This window comes from Salvelinus sp. IW2-2015, linkage group LG1 (assembly GCF_002910315.2).
Source record: "Salvelinus sp. IW2-2015 linkage group LG1, ASM291031v2, whole genome shotgun sequence".
Classification (NCBI taxonomy): domain Eukaryota; kingdom Metazoa; phylum Chordata; class Actinopteri; order Salmoniformes; family Salmonidae; genus Salvelinus; species Salvelinus sp. IW2-2015.
The window spans coordinates 31654930-31679224 of NC_036838.1; the positions used below are offsets into that span (position 1 = coordinate 31654930).

Sequence of the window (24295 nt, forward strand, 5' to 3'; positions counted from 1 at the left end):
TTCCCAGTTGGTGAACGATGAGGGGGGTTTTGATGCGGTTTGCAGAGAGAGACGCTGGTCTAAGATAGCCCTGAAGATGGGCTTTGCTCCAGGAAAGGCCATAGGCTCTCATCTGCGCTCCCACTATGAGAGGATCCTTTACCCCTACAACCTGTTCCAGACTGGAGCCAACCTTCTGGTGAGTCAGATGGGTCTTTCGCTCTCTCTTTCTCTCACCACCGTTGTATATTCTACATTCTCTCTTTTCTTTCTCACTCACTCTCTCACCCGCTATCCTGTGTCTCCCAGTACTCTCTCTGCAGAGTCCTCTTCCACCCCTCCCTCTCATCCTCTTTGTTGTTCTCTCTCGATGGGTAGCATTGTCTTGGTCCTCTGCTCTGTTTACTAATGTGTAATTATCTTGAGTTGTCTAAGATTGTGCTGCGTCAAAGGTGTAGATATTGTTCATAGCAAAATGGCAGGTAAATCTCAATTTAATTCGTCCATGTTTTTGCTGTTGATATAAGATCCATTTTCCATAAAATACCTGCTCTAAGATGAAATCACAAATTAAGTCATAGGCTAAATGAGGCCTGGGATGTTTAAAAAGTATGACTGGAATCCTGAAAATAAACCAACCATTTTCATAGCGTGCTCTCCTCCCCATTGGGTCATTTAAAAAAAAAATGTAGTACCGGTTCCCTCTTGTCTCCATGTTTATTTTCGTTGAAGACCTCAGTTGTCTCTTGCAGCCTCCCTGATTGTACCTTGGGGCCCTGGTTGGGGTTTTGTGGTTAGCAGCAGCTCATCCTCTCTGCAGTGCTGCATGTCTCTCTCTCTCAGCCTGCTGGCCTTGACCTCTCCTGTTCCCTCCTCCCTCTCGCCCAACACTCCCTGTAGCAAAGTTAATGAGCTAACACTGTCCTCCTGATATACCAGAGAGCAGAGCGTCAGTGTTCCCATCCCCCACCTCAACCGACAGTGTTGCTGCCGGTCTTCCTCTTTGTCATGTTAGTGGTGTCAACAGAAAGAATAGAGACCACGTGTTGATCTGGCAAGACAAAAACAAGTATCAATAGTTGAAGCCCGTGTGTAGTGGTGGGTGGAAGTTTGTATTGGATGATTGTGCTCCATTACAATGTCAGACAACTAGGCACCTGAACAACCAAATGGCCCTGTTGTATATAGATGCCTGGTTTGTTTTTGGCAAATGGAATTTGTCACAACATAATAGTAGTTGGAGTGACAAGGAGCTAGCAAAGCTCATTCTGTTCAAACAGAATGATTGTCCTTTTCTTATAATTTTCTGACAAACATATCAGTTTGAGATTTGGTGAAACATTTCTCATTGATGATCTTATGGGGACTTTGTGCTGGAAAGCTTTACATGCCCATTCACTCCCCCATGTCTCCCCTACAGAAGCCCACCCTGACCAACGACACGAAGGACACTGACTACATCCCCCATGACCTGCCCCAGCGGCAGTCTGTTCAACCCCTGGAGACCTGCAGCATCGCCCGCAGAGCCAAGCGCATGAGAGCTGAGGTGGGCCTCTTCCTGGGTCTCCATAAGTCACAGTTCTATCTCTAGGTCCCCATAAGTTACAATAAGTCCATCCGCTCATTTTTCATGCCTCTGACATGCGGTAATAATAAAAAGTGGTGTAATTGCCTACAGCTTTGTTGACATTTTGTTTTAATTATTGTGATATGTTTTACTGGTACAGCATACCCCCACTATTTGTTTTGCCGGGAAGCCGTATTTCCTTATTTCACCCTGACTATAACTCACAATAGTTCTCGGGTCCTCATAAGACAGAGCTCTTCCTGAGCCAATGGATGACTAACACCCTGTAAAACAAAAGCCCAGTGACCCAATGCAGACAAGCGGTGGTTTGCAGCTTTGCATGTATTTCTGGACACCAAACCAAAGAGCTTTTGTGTGTATGCAATTGTGAGCTCATAAAAAGGATGTTGCTATCCCTGAATTTCCTGTCGTGGTCCACATGGCATGGACCCCTCTTCTCTTTCTCTCTGGCAGGAAGGCTGTATGAAGACGGTGACCGAGGAGGACTGTGAGAACCGGCCCAATCTGAGGAGGAGGATGGGCTCCTACGTAGCCAAGCCAGAGCCACAGGCTGGTAAGCGCTGTCCTCTGGCAAAGTTTAGTGCAATGTGAAAGAACTGAATATTTTTCATGAAGTAAAAAATGTTTTTCTGGGTTAACTTATGTCTTGGGAATTATTGCATTTTAAAGAAATGTTTTAAAATGATTTAGAAAATTTACCTTTTTTTATCATATTTTAAATGTATACTGAACAAAAATATAAATGCAACAATTTTAAAGATTTTACTGAGTTACAGTTCATATAAGGAAATCATACAATTGAAATAAATTAATTAGGCCCTAATCTATGGATTTTACACGACTGGGAGTATGCAGGCCATGGATGAACTGGGACATTTTCAGTTTCCAGGAACTATGTACAGATCCTTGCGACATGGGGCTGTGCATTATCATGCTGAGACATGAGGTGATGGCGGCAGATGAATGGCATGATAATGGGCCTCAGGATCTTGTCACAGTATCTCTGTGCATTCAAATTGCCATCAATAAAATGCAATTGTTCGGTGTACATTGTCCATAACTTATGCCTGCCCATATCATAGCCCCATCGCCACCATGTGGCACTCTGTTCACAACATTGACATCAGCAAACCACTAGCTCACACAACGCAATACATGAGGTCTGTGACTGTGAGGCCAGTTGGACGTACTGACAAATTCTCTAAAACGATGTTGGAGGCGGCTTATGGTAGAGAAATTAACATTCAGTTCTCTGGCAACAGCTGTGGTGGACACTCCTACAGTCAGTTTGCCAATTGCAAGCTCCCACAACTTGGGACCTCTGTGGCATTGTGTGACAACTGCACATTTTAGAGTGCCCAGCACAAGGTGTGCCTGGTGTAATGATCACGCTGTTTAATCAGATTCTTGATATGCCACACCTGTCAGGTGTATGGATTATCTTGGCAAAGGAGAAATACTCACTAACAGGGATGTAAATACATTTCTGCACAAAATTTGAGCGAGATAAGCCTTTTGTGCGTATGGAACATTTCTGGGATCATTTATTTCAGCACATGAAACATGGGACAAACACTTCATGTTACGTTTATATTTTTGTTCAGTGTATATTAGAACAGGGTTGTTTATATTAGTACATACTGTATTCCTTGGCCTCCATTAACAATGTGATAAATGTATTTCAGTGAAAGTGTTACCTGTTCAGGTGAAACAGGAAGCCACCGAGCATGAGGAGCCAATAACAAGTGACAAAGAAAACGTGCTGACTAAGAAAAACGACCCCACAGTGAGTAAAGTACCTTTATATATGCTAATGTATTTTAGCTAATCAGGGCTAATTGTCTCTTCATTATTACTATGATGATGGTAATGATTATAATAACCATAATGGGTAGCATTTATACAGGTCAGGTTTCTCTCAAAAGTAACTCATCCCATCCACCCACCTGGTTGACCTATGGCAGCCATTTTGCAATGTTTAAGCTGAAAAGTGGATAAGAAGTGTCGCTGTGTCTGTCTGTCTCAGGTGGACCAGTACATGTGTCTGGTGTGTGGCAGCGGGAGCGAAGAGGACCGCCTGCTGCTGTGTGACGGCTGTGACGACAGCTACCACACCTTCTGTCTGATCCCGCCCCTCCACGATGTCCCCAAAGGAGACTGGAGGTGTCCCAAGTGCCTTGCTCAGGTGACAGACAGCCTCTCTCTTCCAGACCCAATTACCATACTACTCTGTCAACACACTCCACACACCCCATCCGCTGGGGAAGCTGTTGAACACTGCAGTAGCAGTAGTCTGGAAATGGAAACTCAATATTGTTTTCACTGTAAAGGCAAACGCACAGCTAGACAAAAGCATGCTCAAATTCTGCTCTTCTGTATGTTATTTTCTGTAGCTACTCAATGGAATTCTTTTCCTGTTTAAAAAAAAAATAAAGGTGACATTTGCTGTATTAGTGCTTACTTCCCATTCTTGTCTTCCCCACAGGAGTGTTGCAAACCTCAGGTAGCCTTTGGTTTCGAGCAGGCTGGCAGGGACTACTCTCTACGCACTTTTGGGGACATGGCAGACTCCTTTAAGTCAGACTATTTCAACATGCCGGTTCATGTAAGTTTGGCAGTATATGTGGTGTTTAGTAGAGAGAGAACTGGAAAATATTTGTATTTAACAAGTTTGAAATGGAGCCTCCATTACAAAATATTTTCTCAGTGGCGTGCTTCTGAACTCCAGCCTGATATTGACTGTATTAGATGGAGCTCATCCATGCTCAGTCAGAAGTTGAGGTAACGGTGTGTCTTTCTCTCTCTGTCAGATGGTTCCAACAGAGCTAGTGGAGAAGGAGTTCTGGCGCTTGGTCAGCACAATCGAAGAGGACGTTACTGTGGAGTATGGGGCAGACATCGCCTCCAAGGAGTTTGGGAGCGGCTTCCCCATCAGAGGCGGACGATTCCAAGTCTCCCCTGAGGATGAGGTACAAAGGCTCTCTTACAGGTTAACATAGGCTAGGTATTGGGAGGATTATGAAGTTTATTTTACCGCAACATCATGGCAACAGTACATCATCTCAGACCAAGAGAGCGGTTTGTCACCTAAAGATAATTCATTTCTTTAGAATCTACTTCTCACAATATTTTCTAGATCTAGAATTGAGACAATTATTAGCTAGCTAGTAGCTACATCACAACCTCCCAGAAATCTATGCCCCTCAGAGACCTTGGTAAAACTTGTTGCTAGTATTTATGGTGATATTGGAGTTCTAATGCAGATGAAACCCTTCCCTGTAAAGTAGCATCTCAGACCCAGTATCTTAGACTGTCACCCTGAGTTCAGTCTAGCCTGAACTTGTGCCCTTTCTCTGACGCTTAGGATTACCTGAGCAGTGGCTGGAACCTGAACAACATGCCCGTGATGGACTCCTCGGTGCTGACTCACATTACGGCCGACATCTGTGGGATGAAGTTACCCTGGCTCTACGTGGGCATGTGCTTCTCCTCCTTCTGCTGGCACATTGAGGACCACTGGAGCTACTCCATCAACTACTTGCACTGGTACAGACAGGTGTCCTGTTAAGGCCCCACAGGCCATCAGTATAGTATAATATGACCTTGTGGCTGGACCTGGGAAAACTTGGCCCTAGGTATAAAGCATTGTGTAGAGGTCTAACCAAATATCTCTGCTTCTTTTATTCTGAGGAATCTTTTGAAACCCATATGCTTGTTTAGTATTGGAGTGAGTTTATTGGTTGACATAGTATTAAACACACAAGAATACACCTTAAGCTTAAGTGATAACGTCAGTGTTTTTGAGAAAATTACATCTGTGTTCTCAGGGGAGAGCCCAAGACGTGGTACGGGGTTCCGGGATACGCTGCAGAGAAGCTGGAGTGGGTGATGAGGAAACTAGCCCCCGAGCTGTTTGAGTCCCAGCCTGACCTCCTGCACCAGCTGGTCACCATCATGAACCCCAACACACTCATGAACCATGGCGTCCCCGTAAGTACCACACCCACCAACAACACACATACAGTGATGAAGGCAGGTGGGCAAGTAAAAAAATATAACATTGTGTGTAGCTATGGTATTGGTCTAACCATGACTTCATACCTACTCTTCTCTAGATTTATCGCACCAATCAGTGCTCTGGCGAGTTTGTCATCACCTTCCCCAGAGCCTACCATAGTGGATTTAACCAGGGCTTCAACTTCGCTGAGGCTGTCAACTTTTGCACCATGGACTGGGTGAGATGCCATGAAGTCCCTCATAAATACCATACAGAAGCTAGTAATTGAATAACCAGAAGATACTTCTAATGAGCAGTGGACAAAAGCCTGTATACCCTGTAGCTCTTTGGATCAAGTTTGGTTATCACTGATGTAACCAGCACTATGTATGGATCTTGTTGATGGTGTTAAATCGATAGTAGAGTATAGTTCTAACCCAAAGCCTCCCGCTGTTTCTCAGATGCCCATGGGCCGCATGTGTGTGGACCACTACCGACAGCTGAATAGGTACTGTGTCTTCTCCCACGACGAGATGGTCTGCAAGATGGCGTCCAAGGCGGACACCACCATGGATGTGGCCCTGGCCTCGGCTGTGCAGAGGGACATGACCGTCATGCTCCAGGAGGAAGACAAGCTGAGGGACAAAGTCAGCAAGATGGTGAGAGGCCTCTCATACCGGCACGTACAGTGCATTTGGAAAGTATATATACACATACAGTACCAATCAAAAGTTTGGTCACACCAACTCATTCAAGGGCTTTTCTTTATTTTTACAATTTTCTACATTGTAGAATAATTTATGAAGACATCATAAAAAATATGAAATAACACATGGAATCATGTAGTAACCAAAAAACAACAAATCAAAGTATATTTGAGATTCTTCAAAGTAGCCACCCTTTGAAGAGGAGTGTGCAAAGCTGTCATCAAGGCAAAGGGTGGCTACTTTGAAGAATCTCAAATATCAAATATATTTTGATTTTACACTTTTGGTTACTACATGATTCCATGTGTTATTTCATAGTTTTGATGTCTACACTATTATTCTACCATGTAAAAATAAATATGAATATTGAATGAGTAGGTGTGAGAACCTTTGACTGTGTGTGTGATATATAAACTCAGCAAAAAAAGAAACGTCCTCTTACTGTCAACTGCGTTTATTTTCAGCAAACTTAACATGTGTAAATATTTGTATGAACATAAGATTCAACAACTGAGACATAAACTGAACAAGTTCCACAGAAATTTAATAATGTGTCCCAGAACAAAGGGGGGGGTGGGTCAAAATCAAAAGTAAGTCAGTATCTGGTGTGGCCACCAGCTGCATTAAGTACTGCAGTGCATCTCCTCATGGACTGCACCAGATTTGCCAGTTCTTGCTGTGAGATGTTATCCCACTCATCCACCAAGGCACCTGCAAATTCCCGGACATTTTGTGAGGGAATGGCCCTAGCCCTCAGCCTCTGATCCAACAGGTCCCAGACGTGCTCAGTGGGATTGAGATCCGGGCTCTTCGCTCTTGGCCATGGCAGAACACTGACATTCCTGTCTTTCAGGAAATCACGCACAGAACGAGCAGTATGGCTGGAGGAGGATGTCTTCCCTGTAATGCACAGTGTTGAGATTGCCTGCAATGACAACAAGCTCAATCCGTTGATACTGTGACACACCGCCCCAGACCATGACGGACCCTCCACCTCCAAATCGATCCCACTCGAGAGTTCAGGTCTCGGTGTAACGCTCATTCCTTCGACGATAAATGCGAATCCGACCATCACCCCTGGTGAGACAAAACTGCGACTCATCAGTGAAGAGCACTTTTTGCTAGTCCTGTCTGGTCCAGCAACGGTGGGTTTGTGCCCATAGGCGACGGTTGTCGCCGGTGATGTCTGGTGAGGACCTGCCTTACAACAGGCCTACAAGCCCTCAGTCCAGTCTCTCTCAGCCTAAGTCTGAGCACTGATGGCGGGATTGTGCGTTCTGGTGAATATCTGAAGTAATTTGGTTTTTACGAATTATCTTTGAAAGACAGGGTTATTTTAGGGTATTTTAGCACATTCTATAAAAAATGTACAGAAATACTTTATTCAGACCCTTTGCTAATGGACTTGAAATTGAGCTCGGGTGTATCCTGTTTACATTGATCATCCTTGTTGTTTTTAAAACTTAAGTCCACCTGTGGTAAACTTAATTGATTGGACATGATTTGGAAAGGCACACACCTGTCTTTATAAGGTCCTACAGTTGACAGTGCACGTCAGAGAAAAAACCAAGCCATGAGGTCGAAGGAATTGTCCGTAGAGCTCCAAGACAGGATTGTGTCGAGGCACAGATCTGTGGAAGGGTACCAAAAAAAGAGTTCCTCTTCTGGAAGGTTCTCCCTTCTCTTCAGCACTTCACGAATCAGGCCTTTATGGTAGAGTGGCCAGACAGAAGCCACTCCTCAGTAAAAGGCACATGACAGCCCGCTTGGAGTTTGCCAAAAGGCACCTAAAGATTATCAGACCACGAGAAACAAGATTCTCTGGTCTGATGAAACTAAGATTGAACTCTTTGGGCTGAATGCCAAGCATCACGCCTGGAGAAAATCAGACACCTCCCAACAGTGAGGCATGGTGGTGGCAGCATTATGCAGTGGGGGTGTTTTTCAGCAGCATGGACTGGGAGACTAGTCAGGATCGAGGGAAAGGTGAACGGCGCAAAGTACATTGAGATCCTTGATGCAATCCTGCTCAGGACCTCAGACTGGGGTCAAGGTTCACCTTCCGGCCTCCCGGGTGGCGCAGTGGTCTAGGGCACTGCATCGCAGTGCTAGCTGCGCCACCAGAGTCTCTGGGTTCGCGCCCAGGCTCTGTCGCAGCCGGCCGCGACCAGGAGGTCCGTGGCGCAACCCGATCGAACATCTTCTGGAGAGACCTGAAAATAGCTGTGCAGCGACGCTCCCCATCCAAACTGACAGAGCTTCAGAGGATCTGCAGAGAAGAATGGTAGAAACTCCCCAAATACACGTGTGCCAAGCTTGTAGCGTTATACCGTAAGACTTGATGCTGTAATCGCTGCCAAAAGTGCTTCAACAAAGTACCTAGTAAAGGGTCTGAATACTTATGTAAATGTGATATTTCCGTATTTTTTATTTTTTAGACATTTGCAAAAATGTCTAATCCTGTTTTTGCTTTTTCATTATGGGGTGTTCTGTGTAGATTTCAACAATTTTAGAATAAGGCTGTAACGTAGCAAAATGTGGGGAAAGTCAAGGGGTCTGAGTACTTTCTGAATGCACTGTATATACTGTATTCTAGTCCTATCCAATTGAACTATTGCTCTACATATCCAATATCCATATCCAATATCCATATCCATATCCAACGTTCTATCCTACGTATTCTTCAGATATACTATATATTCTATCCATCTACTGTCCATAATGTCTATACATCCCATTTATTTATACTCTGACATTGCTCTTCCTAATATTTCTTAATTCCATTCTTTAACTTTTTTAGAGTTGTGTATTAGATTACTGCACCGTTTCGCTACACTTGCAATATCATCTGCTAAATATGCGTATGCGACCAATACAATTTGATTTGAAATGGCCACAGTTAACTTTCCTCCACATGTGTCTATGTGCCCGGTTCATCCCTGTCTCTCCTCCTAGTATGGCTCTAGGTGTGGGTGTCTGTGTGTGATCTCTTTGACACTACTAATCTGTGTGTGTTGATGACCGTATCTGTGTGTTCCCAGGGCGTGCAGCGTTCCCAGCAGGCAGAGTACGACCTGCTGCCAGACGAGGAGCGCCAGTGTTCCAAGTGCAGGACCACCTGCTACCTGTCTGCCCTCACCTGTCCCTGCAGCCCCGGCCAGCTGGTGTGTCTGCACCATGCCCACGACCTCTGCTCCTGCACCTCCAGCAAACTCACACTGAAGTAAGTCAATCCACAGCCAAGTTAATTCTAAATGCCCACATAATGTTAATATACATCATGTCCCCCTCATTACGTACATCCCATGTTTTACAGAAACGTGCAGTCAACAGAAGCTCAAATGCTAATTTACAGATCCCATGCACAAATGTATTTTTTTTAAATTATGTTCTCGACTAAAATGCCCCTTTTTAAGAACGTGTCAACTTAAAGTAAGGGTCAAAGTTGTAGTGCGCAGCATTGAAACGTCTAAAGGCCTAGACCTTCTGATAAAGACGAAACACTAAAAAGATATGGGTCACCTGGCTAGAAAATCACCAATTGTGACAGCTGTTACTCAGCCAGGATTAGTCCTCAGAAACATACTAGACCTGTGTCTTGGTCTACAGCTACAGGTTTACCATGGCTGAGCTCTACCCCATGATGGAAGCAGTCACTCTGCGTGCTGAGTCCTACACATACTGGGTCTCCCATGTCAGTGACATCCTGGAGGCCAAACAAGACAAGAAAAGTGGTAAGTAGTAACCCTAAGTAGGATACCTCTTTGGGTTCAGGCATCTATGTAATTCAAATTGTTCCTTACGTAATAAAACGCAAAATGTTTTGGTTGCTTATTTGCATAACCCAAAGAAGACAAGATGTTCTTAAATGTCTCATGGAATGTTTTGTACTCCTCATCACCCAGATATGTGGTCTTTGTCTAAGGATGCACACAGAATACCAGAATAGTTTAAAATAGATTATTCTCTACTCTTTGCTAATTGTACAGCTTACGTGATCATTGGACCGTGATTCTTTGAATGCATTGATGACTTTGTTTAAAGCCATGTTGGTTTATTTATGTGTGTTCAGGCTTGGAAGAGCTGCGCTCCCTGGTGGTGGAGGCAGAGGTGAAGCGGTTCCCTCAGCGTGACCTCTTGCGGCAGCTCCGCACAGTCACCCTGGATGCTGAGAAGTGTGCTGTGATGGCCCAGCAGCTACTCATTGGGAAGAGGCAGACCAGGTAGGCTGTGTGCGTATAAACACACATGATTTGTATTATCATGCTTTTTTAATAAAAACATTTTACCCCCTTTTTCTCCCCAATTTCGATCTTGTCTCATCGCTGCAACTCCCCAATGGGCTCGGGAGGCGAAGGTCGAGTCATGCGTCCTCCGAAACATGACTCGCCAAACCGCGCTTATCACCCGCCCGTTATCCCGGAAGCCAGCCAGACCAATGTGTCGGAGGAAACCCGTTGAACTGAGGTCAGCCTGCAGGCGCCCGGTCCGTCACAAGGAGTTGCTAGAGCGCCATGAGCCATGTAAAGCCCACCCAGCCAAACCCTTCCCTAACTCGGACGACCCTGGGCCAATTGTGCTATTGTGATACAGCCCGAGATCGAACCTGGGTCTATAGTGATGCCTCTAGCACTGCAATGCAGTGCCTTAAACCACTGCACCACTCGGGAGGCCCATTTAAAATGCTTTCTAATGTTAAAATTAGGGATGAACCGAAATTACAACATCCTCCACAACAGAGAACAGTTGATTGTCAAGGGCAATGAATACCATTATCTTGGCGTTAATGGTTTTCGCCTTTGAGTTGTCTCGCTGAAATGTTGTTACTCTTTCAAAGGACTGCTGGACTTGAACTTGTTGGAAGTGTGAGCTTAGTTTTTCTTCTTCTTTTGTTCTAAGTAGTCGCCGAACGTTTGGGGATAATGCACTTTAAAATTAGTAATTAGGTTTGTGGTATTGAAAGATTTCACTTTCTCCTGTCCTCTGGAAATAATAGCAGCACAAATGTTGCATATGGCCTTTTTTATCTTCCTTTGAAACTTCTTCAAAATAGATCCACATAGCAGGCATTGTGGGCTAGGTTAGGAATGCTGTGTTGCACATGTAGCGCAGTATTTTTCGTGGCGTCATTGTCATCTACCTACGTTATATAGGTATGCACATCAGCTTTGACATTGTTTTTTTCACATCAGTGTTAAACTAGACATCGGGCCCATGCCGATGTTGGCATTTTTCGCTAATATCGTCCGATATGCTTACCGATATATTGTGCATTCCTAGTTAACATCCTTTACCACACCTGATTCTTGTATTCTTAGCCACATAGTTAGCCAAATGGTAGCTAATTCTGAAAGCAATAATGTAAGTAAGTAGCCTTGCACAAGCCTTGGCCTGACAAGCCAGAACAGCTTATAGTTTAGGAGCCAAAGGCAGCTTGATGTATAAGTACACCCCCTGGACAGGATGCAAATCTATCGCAGATCAAATGTGCTTTAGTGAAAATGTATTTCAGCTTGTGTGCCCTGAATGTTAGCCATGTCTCTGATCTAGTGTGTTGTTGTCAGGTATCGTTCAGGTGGGAGGAAGTCCCAGAGCCAGAACCTGCTGACAGTGGAGGAGCTCAGGTCGTTTGTCAGGCAGCTGCACAACCTACCCTGCAGCATCCGCCAGGCCCCCTTACTCAAGGTAGGCGTCAGGAAGGTTTTACTTGATATACGGTTGTCTTAATTACCTTACATGTTGACCACACCAAAAATAAATGTACACCTACATGTTATTCAAACATTGCACCCACACTGCTCGCGCGCGTCAACGAGCGTCTGCGTAGCCAGGCGCTGAAATAGAACTTGGTTCTATTTGTGACGTTTGAAGTGCTGCAAGTCCCGCCTCTCCCATCTTCTCATTGGTTTTTAGGAGCATATACCCACGTGGGTGATTGAAAGATAAACTGAGGTCCACACTCCAGTCCAGTTGGTGGTGGTAATGCACCTTAAAGTTGGATGCCAACCATCATATAAAGTCCAAAAAAGAAGCCTGAAGGAGGAGAAGTTACAAGAAACTAACTCTGTTTACCCTTTTATCTGTGGATTAATTGTTGGAGTAGAGGACCTTGTGCATTTCAGATAAAATAACAACCCAATGTTTATATCCTAAGACAAATTAGCTACTAACAGCAAGCTAGCTAGCTAAATTACCATAAATGTTTAATGCTTTTCGACCTGTCCCCAAATGAATGTAGTTGGTTCAGAGTTTTGATATTTCAACCTGCGTGTCCTGATCGTGTCTGGTGTGGGTGGACAAAATCAACATGCGAACGATGGCGCACGCACGTGCGAGCGGTGTGGTCAGCATGTTAGTTGAATGCACTGGTTGTAAGTCACTCTGGATAAGAGTGTCTGCTAAATGACATTAAAGTAAATGCATGGTGATTGGGGCCGGAGGACCTACTACCACCACAGTAACAAGTCAAGTACTTTGTTTCTCACTTCACTAACACACCTGACTCAGCTCAGCAGTCTTGATGAGTTGATTGATTACTTGATGTGGCACTAGGCTGGGACAAAAGCCTACCTACAAGCCACCGTAGTCTTTTAGGACCAGGAGAACACTGAAAAACAACAACTTTAATTGATTAGTGCTTTAACCTGCTTGTATTTCTCCCAGGACCTGCTGACCCGCGTGGATGACTTCCAGCAGAGCAGTGAGCAGCTCCTCTCTGACGAGGCCCCCAGCCCAGCGGCGCTGCAGGGCCTGCTGGACCTGAGCTTGGGCCTGGATGTGGAACTTCCCCAGCTGGCCCTGCTCAGGGAGAGGCTGGAGCAGGCCCGCTGGCTAGACGGGGTTAAGGGGGCCAGTGTCCGGCCCCACAGCCTATGTCTGGACACCATGCGGAGGCTGATAGACCAGGGGGTGGGCCTGGCCCCACACGGCTCAGTGGAGAGGGCTATGGCCCACCTGCAGGAGCTGCTCACCATGTCGGAGCACTGGGAGGAGCGGGCGCTCCGCCTCATGGAGGCTAGGTGAGAGGCTAATTGACGAGGAGGCGAGTGGCTTAGACAGTACTGTAATTGAATATGCAATGATTTATATATATACTAGATGACTGATAGGGGGCGCTGTGTTTAAGCCACCATCTTGGCACTCATCACCATTGTAGAAAATATTTTGGAAGCTATAGAAAATACTTTATTAATGTCTACATTATTCTATTAGACACCTTAATGCATACTTTTTTACATTATATTATGTGAGTTTAACAAATGTCTGAAAATATATAAACATTTTCCTTAAAGTATCATTTTTAGATATTACTGATGTTACTGTCCCCACTACAACAAAAAATACTTAAATGCATGTAATTTTGTCCTTAACATTTAATTGAAATACTGTAGAATTCCATTCAGCCACTCAATGGCAAAGGCATAGCATCAGCAATCCAGGGTTTATATACACTGAGTGTACCAAACATTAGGAACACTATTAATATTGAGTTGCACACCCTTTTGCCCTCAACATCATCAATTCGTTGGGGCATGGATTCCACAAGATGTCGAAAGCGTTCCATTGGAATGCTGGTCCATGTTGACGCCAATGCTTCCTACAGTTGTCAAGTTGGCTGGATGTCCTTTGGTCCCCCACCCATTCTTGATACACATGGGAAACTGTTGAGTGTGAAAAACCCAGCAAATTTGAAGTTCATGAGACACACACTGGTGCGCCTGACACCTACTACCATACTCTGTTCAAAGGGATTTAAATATTTTGTCTTGCCCATTCACCCTCTGAATGGTACACATACACAATCCATGTCCATCTTTTAAACTGTCTCCTCCCCTTCATCTACACTGAAGTGGATTTAACAAATTACATCAATAAGGGATCATAGCTTTTACCTGGTCAGTCTGTCATGGAAGAGGTGTTTGTAATGGTTCTATTCTACATGAAACAATGTACATGGAAAACTCTTGGTTCAGTTGTCACCTTTATTTCTTGCCCTGAGACAGGGCTGTAGACACCTAGCTGTAGTAGGAGTCAACCTGAGACAGGGCTGTAGACTTCTTTCCTGATTTGAGTAATAAATCATTTTTCAAGCGCAACTGAACCAAAAAAACAACTTCTCTGGTTGAAGACAGTCAATGTGGCATCGATATGAGTCAAACATTTATTCCCGTGTCTCAATTTACCACAGTGTAAATAGGATAATTTTGGTCATAAAGTCGGCATCGTCCAAAACTGAGATTTGCTAGATGTAAGGAATCTAGTATGTAACAGATTTCCTTGGGTTGGGCAGCACCGTAATGGCGCCGGAGGGAATGGTGGCAGTTTTCTGGTCTCCTGGCCAATTGTACAATTTTTTTTTTTTTTTTTGCTGATCATAGGATGCCCCTTTCCAACAAGTCAGTTTGTCAAACTGCCCCGGTCAACTAAGTGCAGTTATTGTGAAGTGTAAATGTCTAGGAGCAACAATGGCTCAGCTGCGAAGTGGTAGGCCACACAAGCTCACAGAATGGGACCGGTGAGTGCTGTAGTGCGTAAAAATCGTCTGCAACACTCACTACTTAGTTCCAAACTGCCTTCGGCAGCAACGTCAGCACGATAACTGTTCGGGAGATTCATGAAATGGGTTTCCATGGTCGAGCAGCAGCACACAAGCCTAAGATCACCATGCGCAATGCCAAGCGTTGGCTGGAGTGGCGTAAAGCACGCCGCCATTGGACTCTGGAGCAGTGGAAGCGCTTTCTCTGGAGTAATGAATCACGCATCTAGCAGTCCGACGGATGAATCTGGGTTTGGTAGATGCCAGGAGAACGCTACTAGTTACTTTTTTTGTTTTTTTGCAGCAGTGTATTTACCACCACAAACTGATGCTGGCACTGAGATCGCACTCAAAGAGCTGTCTAGGGCCATAAGCAAACAAGAATATGCTCACCCAGCTGCTCTCCTAGTGGCCGGTCACTTAAAAAAATGTTTTTTTACCATGTCACATGTGCAACTAAGGCAACAAAACTTTAGATCACCTTTTACTACACGCGCATACAAAACTCTCCCTCGCCATACATTTTGCGAATCTGACCACAACTCTATACTCCTGATTGCTGTTTACAACCAAAAACTCAAACAGGAAGTACCAGTGACACGCTCAATACAGAAGTGGTCCGATGAAGCAGATGCTAAACTACCGGACTCTTTCACTAGCACAGACTGGAATATGTTCTGCGATTCATCCGACGGCATTGAGGAGTTTACCACATCAGTCACTGGCTTTATTAATAAGTGCATCGATGACATTGTCCCCACGTATGTACATCTCCCAAACAGAAGCCATGGATTACAGGCAACATCCACACTGCGCTAGAGCTGTCGCTTTCAAGGAGCGGAACACTAATCGGGACGCTTATAAGAAATCCTGCTACGACCTCAGATGAACCATCAAACGGGTGACGTGTCAACATAGGACCAAGATCGAATCCTACTACACTGGCTCTGATGCTTGTCGGATGTAGCAGGGCTTGCAAACTATCACAGATTACAAAGGGGAAACCCAGCTGCAAGCTATCCAGTTGATGCGAACCTACCAGAAGAGCTAAATACCTTCTATGCGCGCTTCGAGGGTAGAAACATTGAACTATGCATGAGAGCACCAGCTGTTCTGGATGACTGTGTGATCATGCTCTTCGTAGCTAACATTCACAAGGCCGAAGTGCTAGACAGATTACCAGTACACATACTCCGAGCATGCACTGACACCTTTAGTTGGTTCTCCCCATTTTGATTTCTAGAAAAACAATCCTTAATCTGATTTCCCTGATTTTAGTTTTACTTCACTTATTTGGGTTTCTTCCTGTATTTAATTTGTGTGGGTTTCCTTTTATTTGCGTCTTGGGCAAATTTAGTGGGTACACATGGTGGGTGTCTTTTTTAGGTTCCAGTTGTTGTTGCTAGTCAACTTTCAGTGAGTCATGTTTTTCATTTTGGTTGTTGGTCAGTGAACCTTTGTTAGTTCCCCCTTCTGTTTGAGTGACATTTTTGGTTTTCTTGCTGGGGAACGTAACGGTATCATGTGTTTTTTATGACCTTTCTAAACAAAATATTAATGGATGTTTTTGATTTGTGTATATTAAATGGATTTATTAGACTGGTGACTATTGGTACTCGTCGAGGCGCAACTATTCTAATGTTAAATATGCATACAGTCATTTTGATTGTCGTGCACTTTTTTTAAGGATGAAATGCGAAAGTTTCATCTTATGATATTTATCTCAAAGTACTGATAGTGTAAAAAGACATTTAGGAAAAGTCAGGGACAGGTGGGTTCAAGGTTTTTATTGAAATTACAAATTGAAAACGGTGCGATTGATAGTCTTGGCGGTTCTAGTGTTAAGTGTGGTTTGAACTACTGTGGCTGCCATCTTAGCTATGCCATCTTGTCTGCATATTTGTCACTGCTGTAACCGTTACTGTTCCTACTGATGTTAATAGTCTTTTACTGGTCACTGGTGTTAAACAGCTGTGTAAAGTTATATTGTGTGAAGTAAATTGTTACTAATCAAAAAAATATATATATTATCATTAGCCTTTTCTGTCTTTCATTATATACTGTATGCAAATTAAATAATCCAATTACATTCTGGAAAGCCTGAATTGTCATCTAAATTATAGGTAACAACAGTGACAAAGGCAGTACAAGCATGTTTTAAAATGTTTTGTTGTAAAAATGCATTAAGCTGTAACTTATGTTGATTTATAATGTTAAAGGATGACTAATACATTTTGGTTAAAAAACAGATTGACCATTTTCATAGAATGACCCAGAAGTGGAATTTTGATAATATTACCGTTGCATCAACACTCGGCACGCTAAATGGCTTATGGCACAGTAGGCAATAAATTACTTGCCGATAATGTTGCATAAAACATTTTGAAAGGTCTATCATTAATCCCCGAACACACAGGCCCTTGATGCTGTCAATTGGCCAATTTTAAAGTGTATAGGCTTGACCAATTTGGCCATCTTTTTTAACAATGTGATAATACACTCCAAAGTGATAACATGATGTAAATTAATGAAATAATCAAAATAAAAATGTAATTATTTATTAGCCTAGTGGTTATAACTATTTAGGCATATCATGTAAAATCTTTGTCAAAAGCGCAAGAGATACTGTTGCATGCAGGTCTGTATTATTTATGAGTTAATCATATAGAAATATCAGAACATTCTTTCAGCTCCAAAGCAATTGCATGTCTGTTGCGCAGGAACCACTGACTCGCTTCCTTTTTCTATAATCAAGACACCTGCTGGTAGCTCTTAACTGGTTAGGACAGCTCTCCTAAATATCTGTCGAGTAGGTGGGACTCCTTATTACTAGAGGCTTTGTGCATAGTTTTTATATTTTACCCGTAAGAGTAGAAGTAAAGTGTCTCTTCTCAGTACTTATGGCCAATGTTCTACTCTGACAAGCTTTGTGGATATAGGACCTGGTTAAACTGTTTCAAGTTGTATAGAAGGGTGAGTGACTAACTGTTTTGGCAGAGTGAATGTACAAACGCTTCCCACGTTCGAACACACACGAGACACCCACTGCAAATTATGCCCCAAAGACTGAAATCTTGTTCTCAGTGTTCCTAATGAGACTGTTTGTAACCGAGGCTAAATCAGTCATTTCTGCCCCCCTTCAGTAGTAAAGCAATATAAATGTTTTCATTAGGAAATGGCTACGAGATACACAAAACAAGTTAAATAAAATTGATTGAGACTCGTAAAACTAAATAAGGCACACTGAAATAGTACATAAATAGCACTGACACCTTCCTTGCGAAAGCTGCTTAGAAGTTCAGTCAGCAGAGAGTGAAAAGTGCAAGGTTTGCATTTTGGAGTTGAAAGCTGCTTCCTGGTGTATTAACTGGATCAGTGGGTTGGGACAGTGCTCTGCTCTGCTGGCTTACGCCACAGTTTACACAGGTGCTAGTAGCAGAGCATAAGCCCATAGCCATTAGGGTAAACTGTGGCCTAAAGTGAGACATCTTGGACCATAAGGTCATTATTTGACAACTGAACTTCAGTCAACATTTTGAAATAGAGTAACATGGTATACCGAGCACTAATTCCACTGTTTTATAAGCAACATTGCTTCAAAGAGTTGTCTTGGTTTAGTTAGATTTCAACTCGTCTGAAAAGAGAACACCTTAGTGCTAATGTGATAAGTGACTACCGTAGAGCCATATGAACTGTGAAATGAGTGACTCATTTGTACCACCTGGTTTGGGGAAGATATGAAAAGGTCTTGACAGAACTTGACACTGAAGATAAAAGCAGTACTGTGCATATTTTTTTGTTTTTAAACCTAGCTTCTATTATCTCCAGGCCACGTCACCGTGTGGAAACTCTTGTGGAAGCTCTGCAGGAGGTGGCTAGTATCCCTGCCTATCTTCCCAACTGTCTGCTGCTGAAGGACACGGTGGACCAGGCTAAAGACTGGCTTCAGGAGGCAGAGACCCTACAGGTATGAGCCTCTTAGGTTATGTCCCAAAGTGCAATACATGGGGAATAAGGTGCCATGTCTTTGACAATAGCCCTGGGCAAAAGCAATGCACCACATTCTAGTTTATGATCCCATGTAATTGGAAACATTTCTGAATGAATATAGTTTTATTCTATATTGGTATCTTTTTAAATAACAATACAACTGCTTCTGGTTAGCCAGACCGAAAAGAAAAAAGCGAGAGAGAAGAGAAGGAAAGAAAGCCAGATTTCTTATAAGAGTATCTATATGCTTGTCTTTCTGTGTTTGTTTGTTTGTAGCTGGGAGGCCGTATCCCTGTGCTGGATACCCTAACTGACCTGGTGTCCCGGGCCAAGGCCATCCCAGTCTGGCTGGACCCCCTGGCTCGACTTGATTCCCTGGTGTTTGACGTGCAGGCCTGGAAGGAGAGCGCTGCCAAGACCTTTCTAATGAAGAACTCTGCTTACTCCCTGCTGGAGGTAAACCATCTACAACAATCTAATGCCAATACACATAATCAGACACCTTAGGAGTTGTCAAAAGTAGTACACTATAAAGTAAATGGTGTGCCATCTGGGTGTTCGTCTTAGAATCACTCATGAGATCCTGAGGTCTTTTGGGATTTGGCTCAGTGTCTTTTGTGTGTTTAGGTGCTGTGCCCCCGGTGTGAGGCTGGGACGGAGCCTCAGAAGTCAAAGTATAAAAGGGCAAAGGATGCGGCCCAGTGCAGCGAGAGAAACAGCGCCAGGCTGGACTGCCTGAGTGATGTGGAGAGGGCCCTCTCAGAGAGCAAGGACTCCGCCTCTGCTGTACGTGCTGCTCTCTCTCTCTGTCTACGTACATGTTTTTTTTAAACCAAAAGCAGACCATTGAACTCATTAAGTTCCACTATATTTTAAAGACACCCACTACACCCAGCTATTGCAATCAGTGAACCCCTCTAAATTGATATGAGGACCCATGATATGAAGGTGCATGATTAAATGTATGTATGGTTTGATACAGTATTCCATATACTGTAGCTGTTTGGTTACATGTATGTTGATGTAGTGAGTATTGCGTGTTGTCACGCCAACCTGTGCTGGTTTCCCTCTCTGTAGATGGCCACTCTGGCTGAGGTACGTCAGAAGGAGATGGAGAGTCTGCTGGCCCTTAGGGCCTCCAACGAGTCCAAGCTCCTCCTGGCCGGTGACTGTGGGGCATTGAGGGTGTGCGTGTGCCACAAGGCTCCGTCAGGTGCCATGCTGCAGTGCGAGCTCTGCCGTGACGCTTTCCACTGCAGCTGTGTCTTAGGCTCTAACCAGGACCCCTTGCCCAACCAGGCCTGGGTGTGCCCCCAGTGCCAACTCTCAGAGAAACCCCCTCTTGACCGGGTGCTGCCCCTGCTGGCCTCCCTGCAGCGCATCCGGGTGCGGCTGCCTGAGGGTGACGCCCTACGCTTCCTCATCGAGAGGACGGTCCGCTGGCAGCACCGCGTGCAGCAGGCCTCTGCCGAAGGGGAGCTGGGGCAGGGGGTGGCTGTGACAACATCACATCAGCGCTGGGCCTCGTCTATTCCAACCTGGGCGCCGTCTCTGACTCAGGAAACAAACAGCATGTCGTTCTACACGGAGCACCAGTGCATTCCTATGCAGGGTTAGTGTCGGGCTAGGAACAACATCTAATACCCCAACCTCTCAGAACAAGTCACATTTCTAACATATTTATCAAATTAATGACACGTTAAAAAATATATATATATTCCTGAAAGGGCTATGTTGAGCCGTATTGTTGGTGTTTGTTTCAGGACTGAGCTCTGAGCTGGAGGAGCTGATGGTAGAGGGCTTCCTGCTGCAGGTGACTCTGCCTGAGACCCAGCAGCTGTACAGGTCCCTCCTCATTAAACTGGACCCCCGCCATCACCACCACACAGACATCCCCTTTCCACAGCACAGCACAGAGCAGGATCAACACCAGCACAACTCTCAGGGAGGGAGCCCCCCTCACAACCAGGTAACATACTAGTCTACTACTTTAAGGCAGAGCTCAGGTAGCAGGCTAACCACTTGATATAATGGTTATATTGATGTATTTATGAAGTTTCTGAAAATGTGTCCTTCAGTTTGACATTCATTTTTTTCCTTTTATTTGGGTAATAAATAATACGACAAGATGTGCATTGGATCCCAGAGGATGGCACTTAAAAGCATGAATGAAAACACTTGGTCCTCGATGGTAAAACAAACATCTAATGATTAAAAGATGACAAAGTTACAAAACAAACATTATTCAAACCAAAACATCACATTCATATGTATGACTTTAGAGATCCTAATAGATGTGGTAAAGGAGTCAATGGAATGCAGACATTCCATTGACCAGATTGGCGCACATTCAACAAATCTGATCTAACAAAGTGGATATTCATCAAATCCGTCATGATTTATGTATTGTTACAGGTCCACAATGTGCTTACTTAAGTTAGATTTGGCTGTTTTCGCTGCATAACATGTAGAAGTTGTTCCTTTTCAGGTTTAGAAGACTGTGACTGCTAAATGCTAACTCCCGCTCGTATCACTTGGTTAGCATACAGAAATCGTTGATGGTAGTCATTTTTAACTGTAATGCAGATGATTGGTTACGATGACATGAACGTGTTGGGGTTGACATCCATACAAGCATTATACTCAGATTTTTACGTCAACATCATGTGAAATACACATATAAAGAATAGCCGAAATGTAGATTTATTTTGCTGGGGTGCAATGGAGGTGTCATAATACCCATAAAACCTAGTGGTCAAACAGACAAATGGTTCCAAAAGTTTTTCGCATAGGGAATTTTAGAAACACTTAAAATAAGGTCTGTTTCGTGTAGGCTTAGCCTGGCGTGACATTTTGATAACCATGTAAATCTCTCTCGGACAAGGTGACTTATCAAAACTATACACGGTTATCAAAATATCACACCAGGTTAAGCCTACACGAAACACCTTATTTTAAGTGTTACCAAAATCCCCTATGGGAAAAATGAATGGTGGAAAAACGATTAGAACCGTTTCTTTGTTGGACCATTAGGTTTTATGGGTATTATGACTCGTACTGTGGTACTCTGAGGAGACACGGGATCATTCCCCCATGGCCCTTTCCCCCACAAGATTCCATGGCAATTCCATTGTTTTGGTCGAGTTCAATATTAAATTACTAGAGGGGATATGTCAAAGTTTCATAACTGGGTGGAAATGGCAGCCATCTTGGTCAGCGAGAAATCCAAAACCAGTGTAATTGGAATGAAGGGCAGTAGAGGCATTTCCTGCTTTGACTTATGCAGGAAAATAAAAGGCATGCGATGGATCAGAAATTGTGTAATGGAATTATAGTAAACAGGTTTTATATAAACATTTCTGTATAAATGGCCTGTAAAATATATGTAAACGGAACATAAATGTCTCGGATTTTGTTTTCTTTGAAAGCTGAGTGCTATTATATGATACAATATCAGTACTTGTTGCATTTACAACATGTCTAAATCCTATCAACTGATTTCAGCCAGTGTATGGCTGTGGATTGACTACATTGTTTGAATGGAATGTTGACATATTGGCGGTTAATTTGAAAACATTTATGGAATTATTCCTCTAAAACTGGCCGGCTAGCTAGTTGACACGCATATAGTGCCGATAAATTACTACAGCACTGGCAAATCATGGTTGACCAACATGGCTGATCTTTGGACCATCATAAGAAGGTTTATGTCCATTCTAGTGTTCTAATTATGTATGACCTTCATGTGTGGTTACTGTTACCAGAATGGAGTAGCCTGTCCCAAGAAGGAGGCTGTGAACGGAAAGAGGACCAAGCGGCACATGGAGGAGGGGGGCTCAGAGCGCAAGGACAAAGCCAAGAAGCCCCGCAAGAAGAAGCCCAAGTTGAACAAGGAGAGGAGCCAGGAGGCCAAGGGGACCTCTTCACCCACCGCCACCCACTCTGACCTCTCCCTGTCGGACTCGGATGAAGACTTCACCCTGTGCGCTGCACCGTGGTGCCGAGAGCCAGAGGGGAAACAGGTTAGCATTACACCCCCCTCCACTGCGTAATGTTGTGGGTCATTTCAATGTGCTTTCCCTCCCCTCGTATCAAATTGTTTTAGAGATCAACTAACAGACTTATTGTAGTATATTCAAAATAATATGTAGTATGATTTGTATAAAGTGCGTATACAGTAACAATACAGAATCTGACCAGTGTCTCTTTCCCCCTCTCGTTTTATCAGGTGAATTGGGTCCAGTGTGACGGAAGCTGCCAGCAGTGGTTCCATCAGGTCTGCGTGGGAGTGTCTGCAGAGCAGGCTGAAAAAGAGGACTACATCTGTATCAGCTGCACACAGCCAGACCATACCAGGGAGTGAGGACCAAAAGGAATGGTTTTGAAGTATCATCAGTTTAGTTTAAGTCACAGCTCTGGGTGCATAACCACCCAGTGAACCTCCTTTCTTCGCTGTGCTCTGGTCCCACTGCCTCCCCATTGACCTTCCTGATCTGGCGACAACGGTGCTACTTCCTCCTTGTTCCCAGCCCAGACTGCTTTTCAGAGCTATTGAGGCTCTTCCATCACCGTTTTGTTATAGTGGCTGGCTTTACAGCCAATCAATTTCATCTTTCCAATCAATGACATGATGCAGATTGTACTGCATGAGGTTCCAACTGTCTACGAAGGAGAATAAAGTGGAGGAAACAAGACTTTTCCACTTGACTGACTTGCATGTGTAACAAGACAACAACAGGGATTTTTCAAACAAAATAAGTCAATTGGATAACATTTTTGGAACCCAGTTTTTGTACATGCATCTGAAATGTGAACCATGTTCTTCTCATGTAGAGCTAATATTATTTATCTGAGCAAATACTGAACTGCTAATTAATAGGAGTTCAGTTTTCGTCTGAGCTATGTTTGTGCTTAGAAATGGTTCTATACTAGAACCTATAGAATGCCCTCCTAGGCTGTAGGTTGAAAGTGGTGTTTTTGACTTGCAACCTAGCTAACATAAGGAACTGTGCGAATTAACTGCCACTGGTATCGTTTGACTTTTTTCCTCCTTTGGGTAAATATGTTGCAGTTTGCATAAGGAATAAAATAATTTTTTCTCACAAGTGTATGTTGTCCTTTTATTTTTGGAAGCTATCCAAACTCTTAACTAGGCCTACTAGTAAGTAGGCATCTAATACCTGTCTCTCTCTCATGGACATGAATGATATTTAATTATAGAAAGCATAATGGGTGAGAATTAATAGAATAATCCATAGTGGCGTAGAGGGCTAATCATGATTACTTTCAAGGAAATATTGGATATCTTCCAAAGACTTGAAATAAGCCCTAATATCAGTTAACATTCAAATAAATGAAAATATTTAAAAAATGTATTAAGCGCACGCTATGATGCTGGGCTATTTCGTTCCATATTTGTATCAAAATACTTTAATTCCCACTGTATTTTCTTTAACCACTGCGAGTGAAGACACGACATTTATTTCCCCAATACTCGA

The 24295-nt window shown here is 43.7% G+C and overlaps 1 protein-coding gene across 1 annotated transcript in view; it reads left to right on the forward strand.

The window, feature by feature from the left end:
• Positions 1-23902, forward strand: part of LOC111965319 (lysine-specific demethylase 5B-B) — a 31914-nt gene extending 8012 nt beyond the window's left edge. Inside the window, exons 4-26 of the mRNA XM_023989424.1 lie at positions 8-178; positions 1400-1525; positions 2021-2120; positions 3253-3353; positions 3594-3752; positions 4053-4172; positions 4378-4536; positions 4932-5113; positions 5395-5557; positions 5683-5802; positions 6026-6223; positions 9313-9494; positions 9881-10005; positions 10344-10494; positions 11836-11956; positions 12935-13290; positions 18636-18774; positions 19074-19253; positions 19425-19583; positions 19875-20409; positions 20561-20766; positions 22562-22819; positions 23026-23902. Coding sequence (XP_023845192.1) covers positions 8-178; positions 1400-1525; positions 2021-2120; positions 3253-3353; positions 3594-3752; positions 4053-4172; positions 4378-4536; positions 4932-5113; positions 5395-5557; positions 5683-5802; positions 6026-6223; positions 9313-9494; positions 9881-10005; positions 10344-10494; positions 11836-11956; positions 12935-13290; positions 18636-18774; positions 19074-19253; positions 19425-19583; positions 19875-20409; positions 20561-20766; positions 22562-22819; positions 23026-23160 — 4146 coding nt within the window. The 3' untranslated portion in view covers positions 23161-23902. The remainder of the gene's footprint in view (positions 1-7; positions 179-1399; positions 1526-2020; positions 2121-3252; positions 3354-3593; positions 3753-4052; positions 4173-4377; positions 4537-4931; positions 5114-5394; positions 5558-5682; positions 5803-6025; positions 6224-9312; positions 9495-9880; positions 10006-10343; positions 10495-11835; positions 11957-12934; positions 13291-18635; positions 18775-19073; positions 19254-19424; positions 19584-19874; positions 20410-20560; positions 20767-22561; positions 22820-23025) is intronic.
• The last annotated feature ends 393 nt before the right edge of the window (positions 23903-24295 follow it).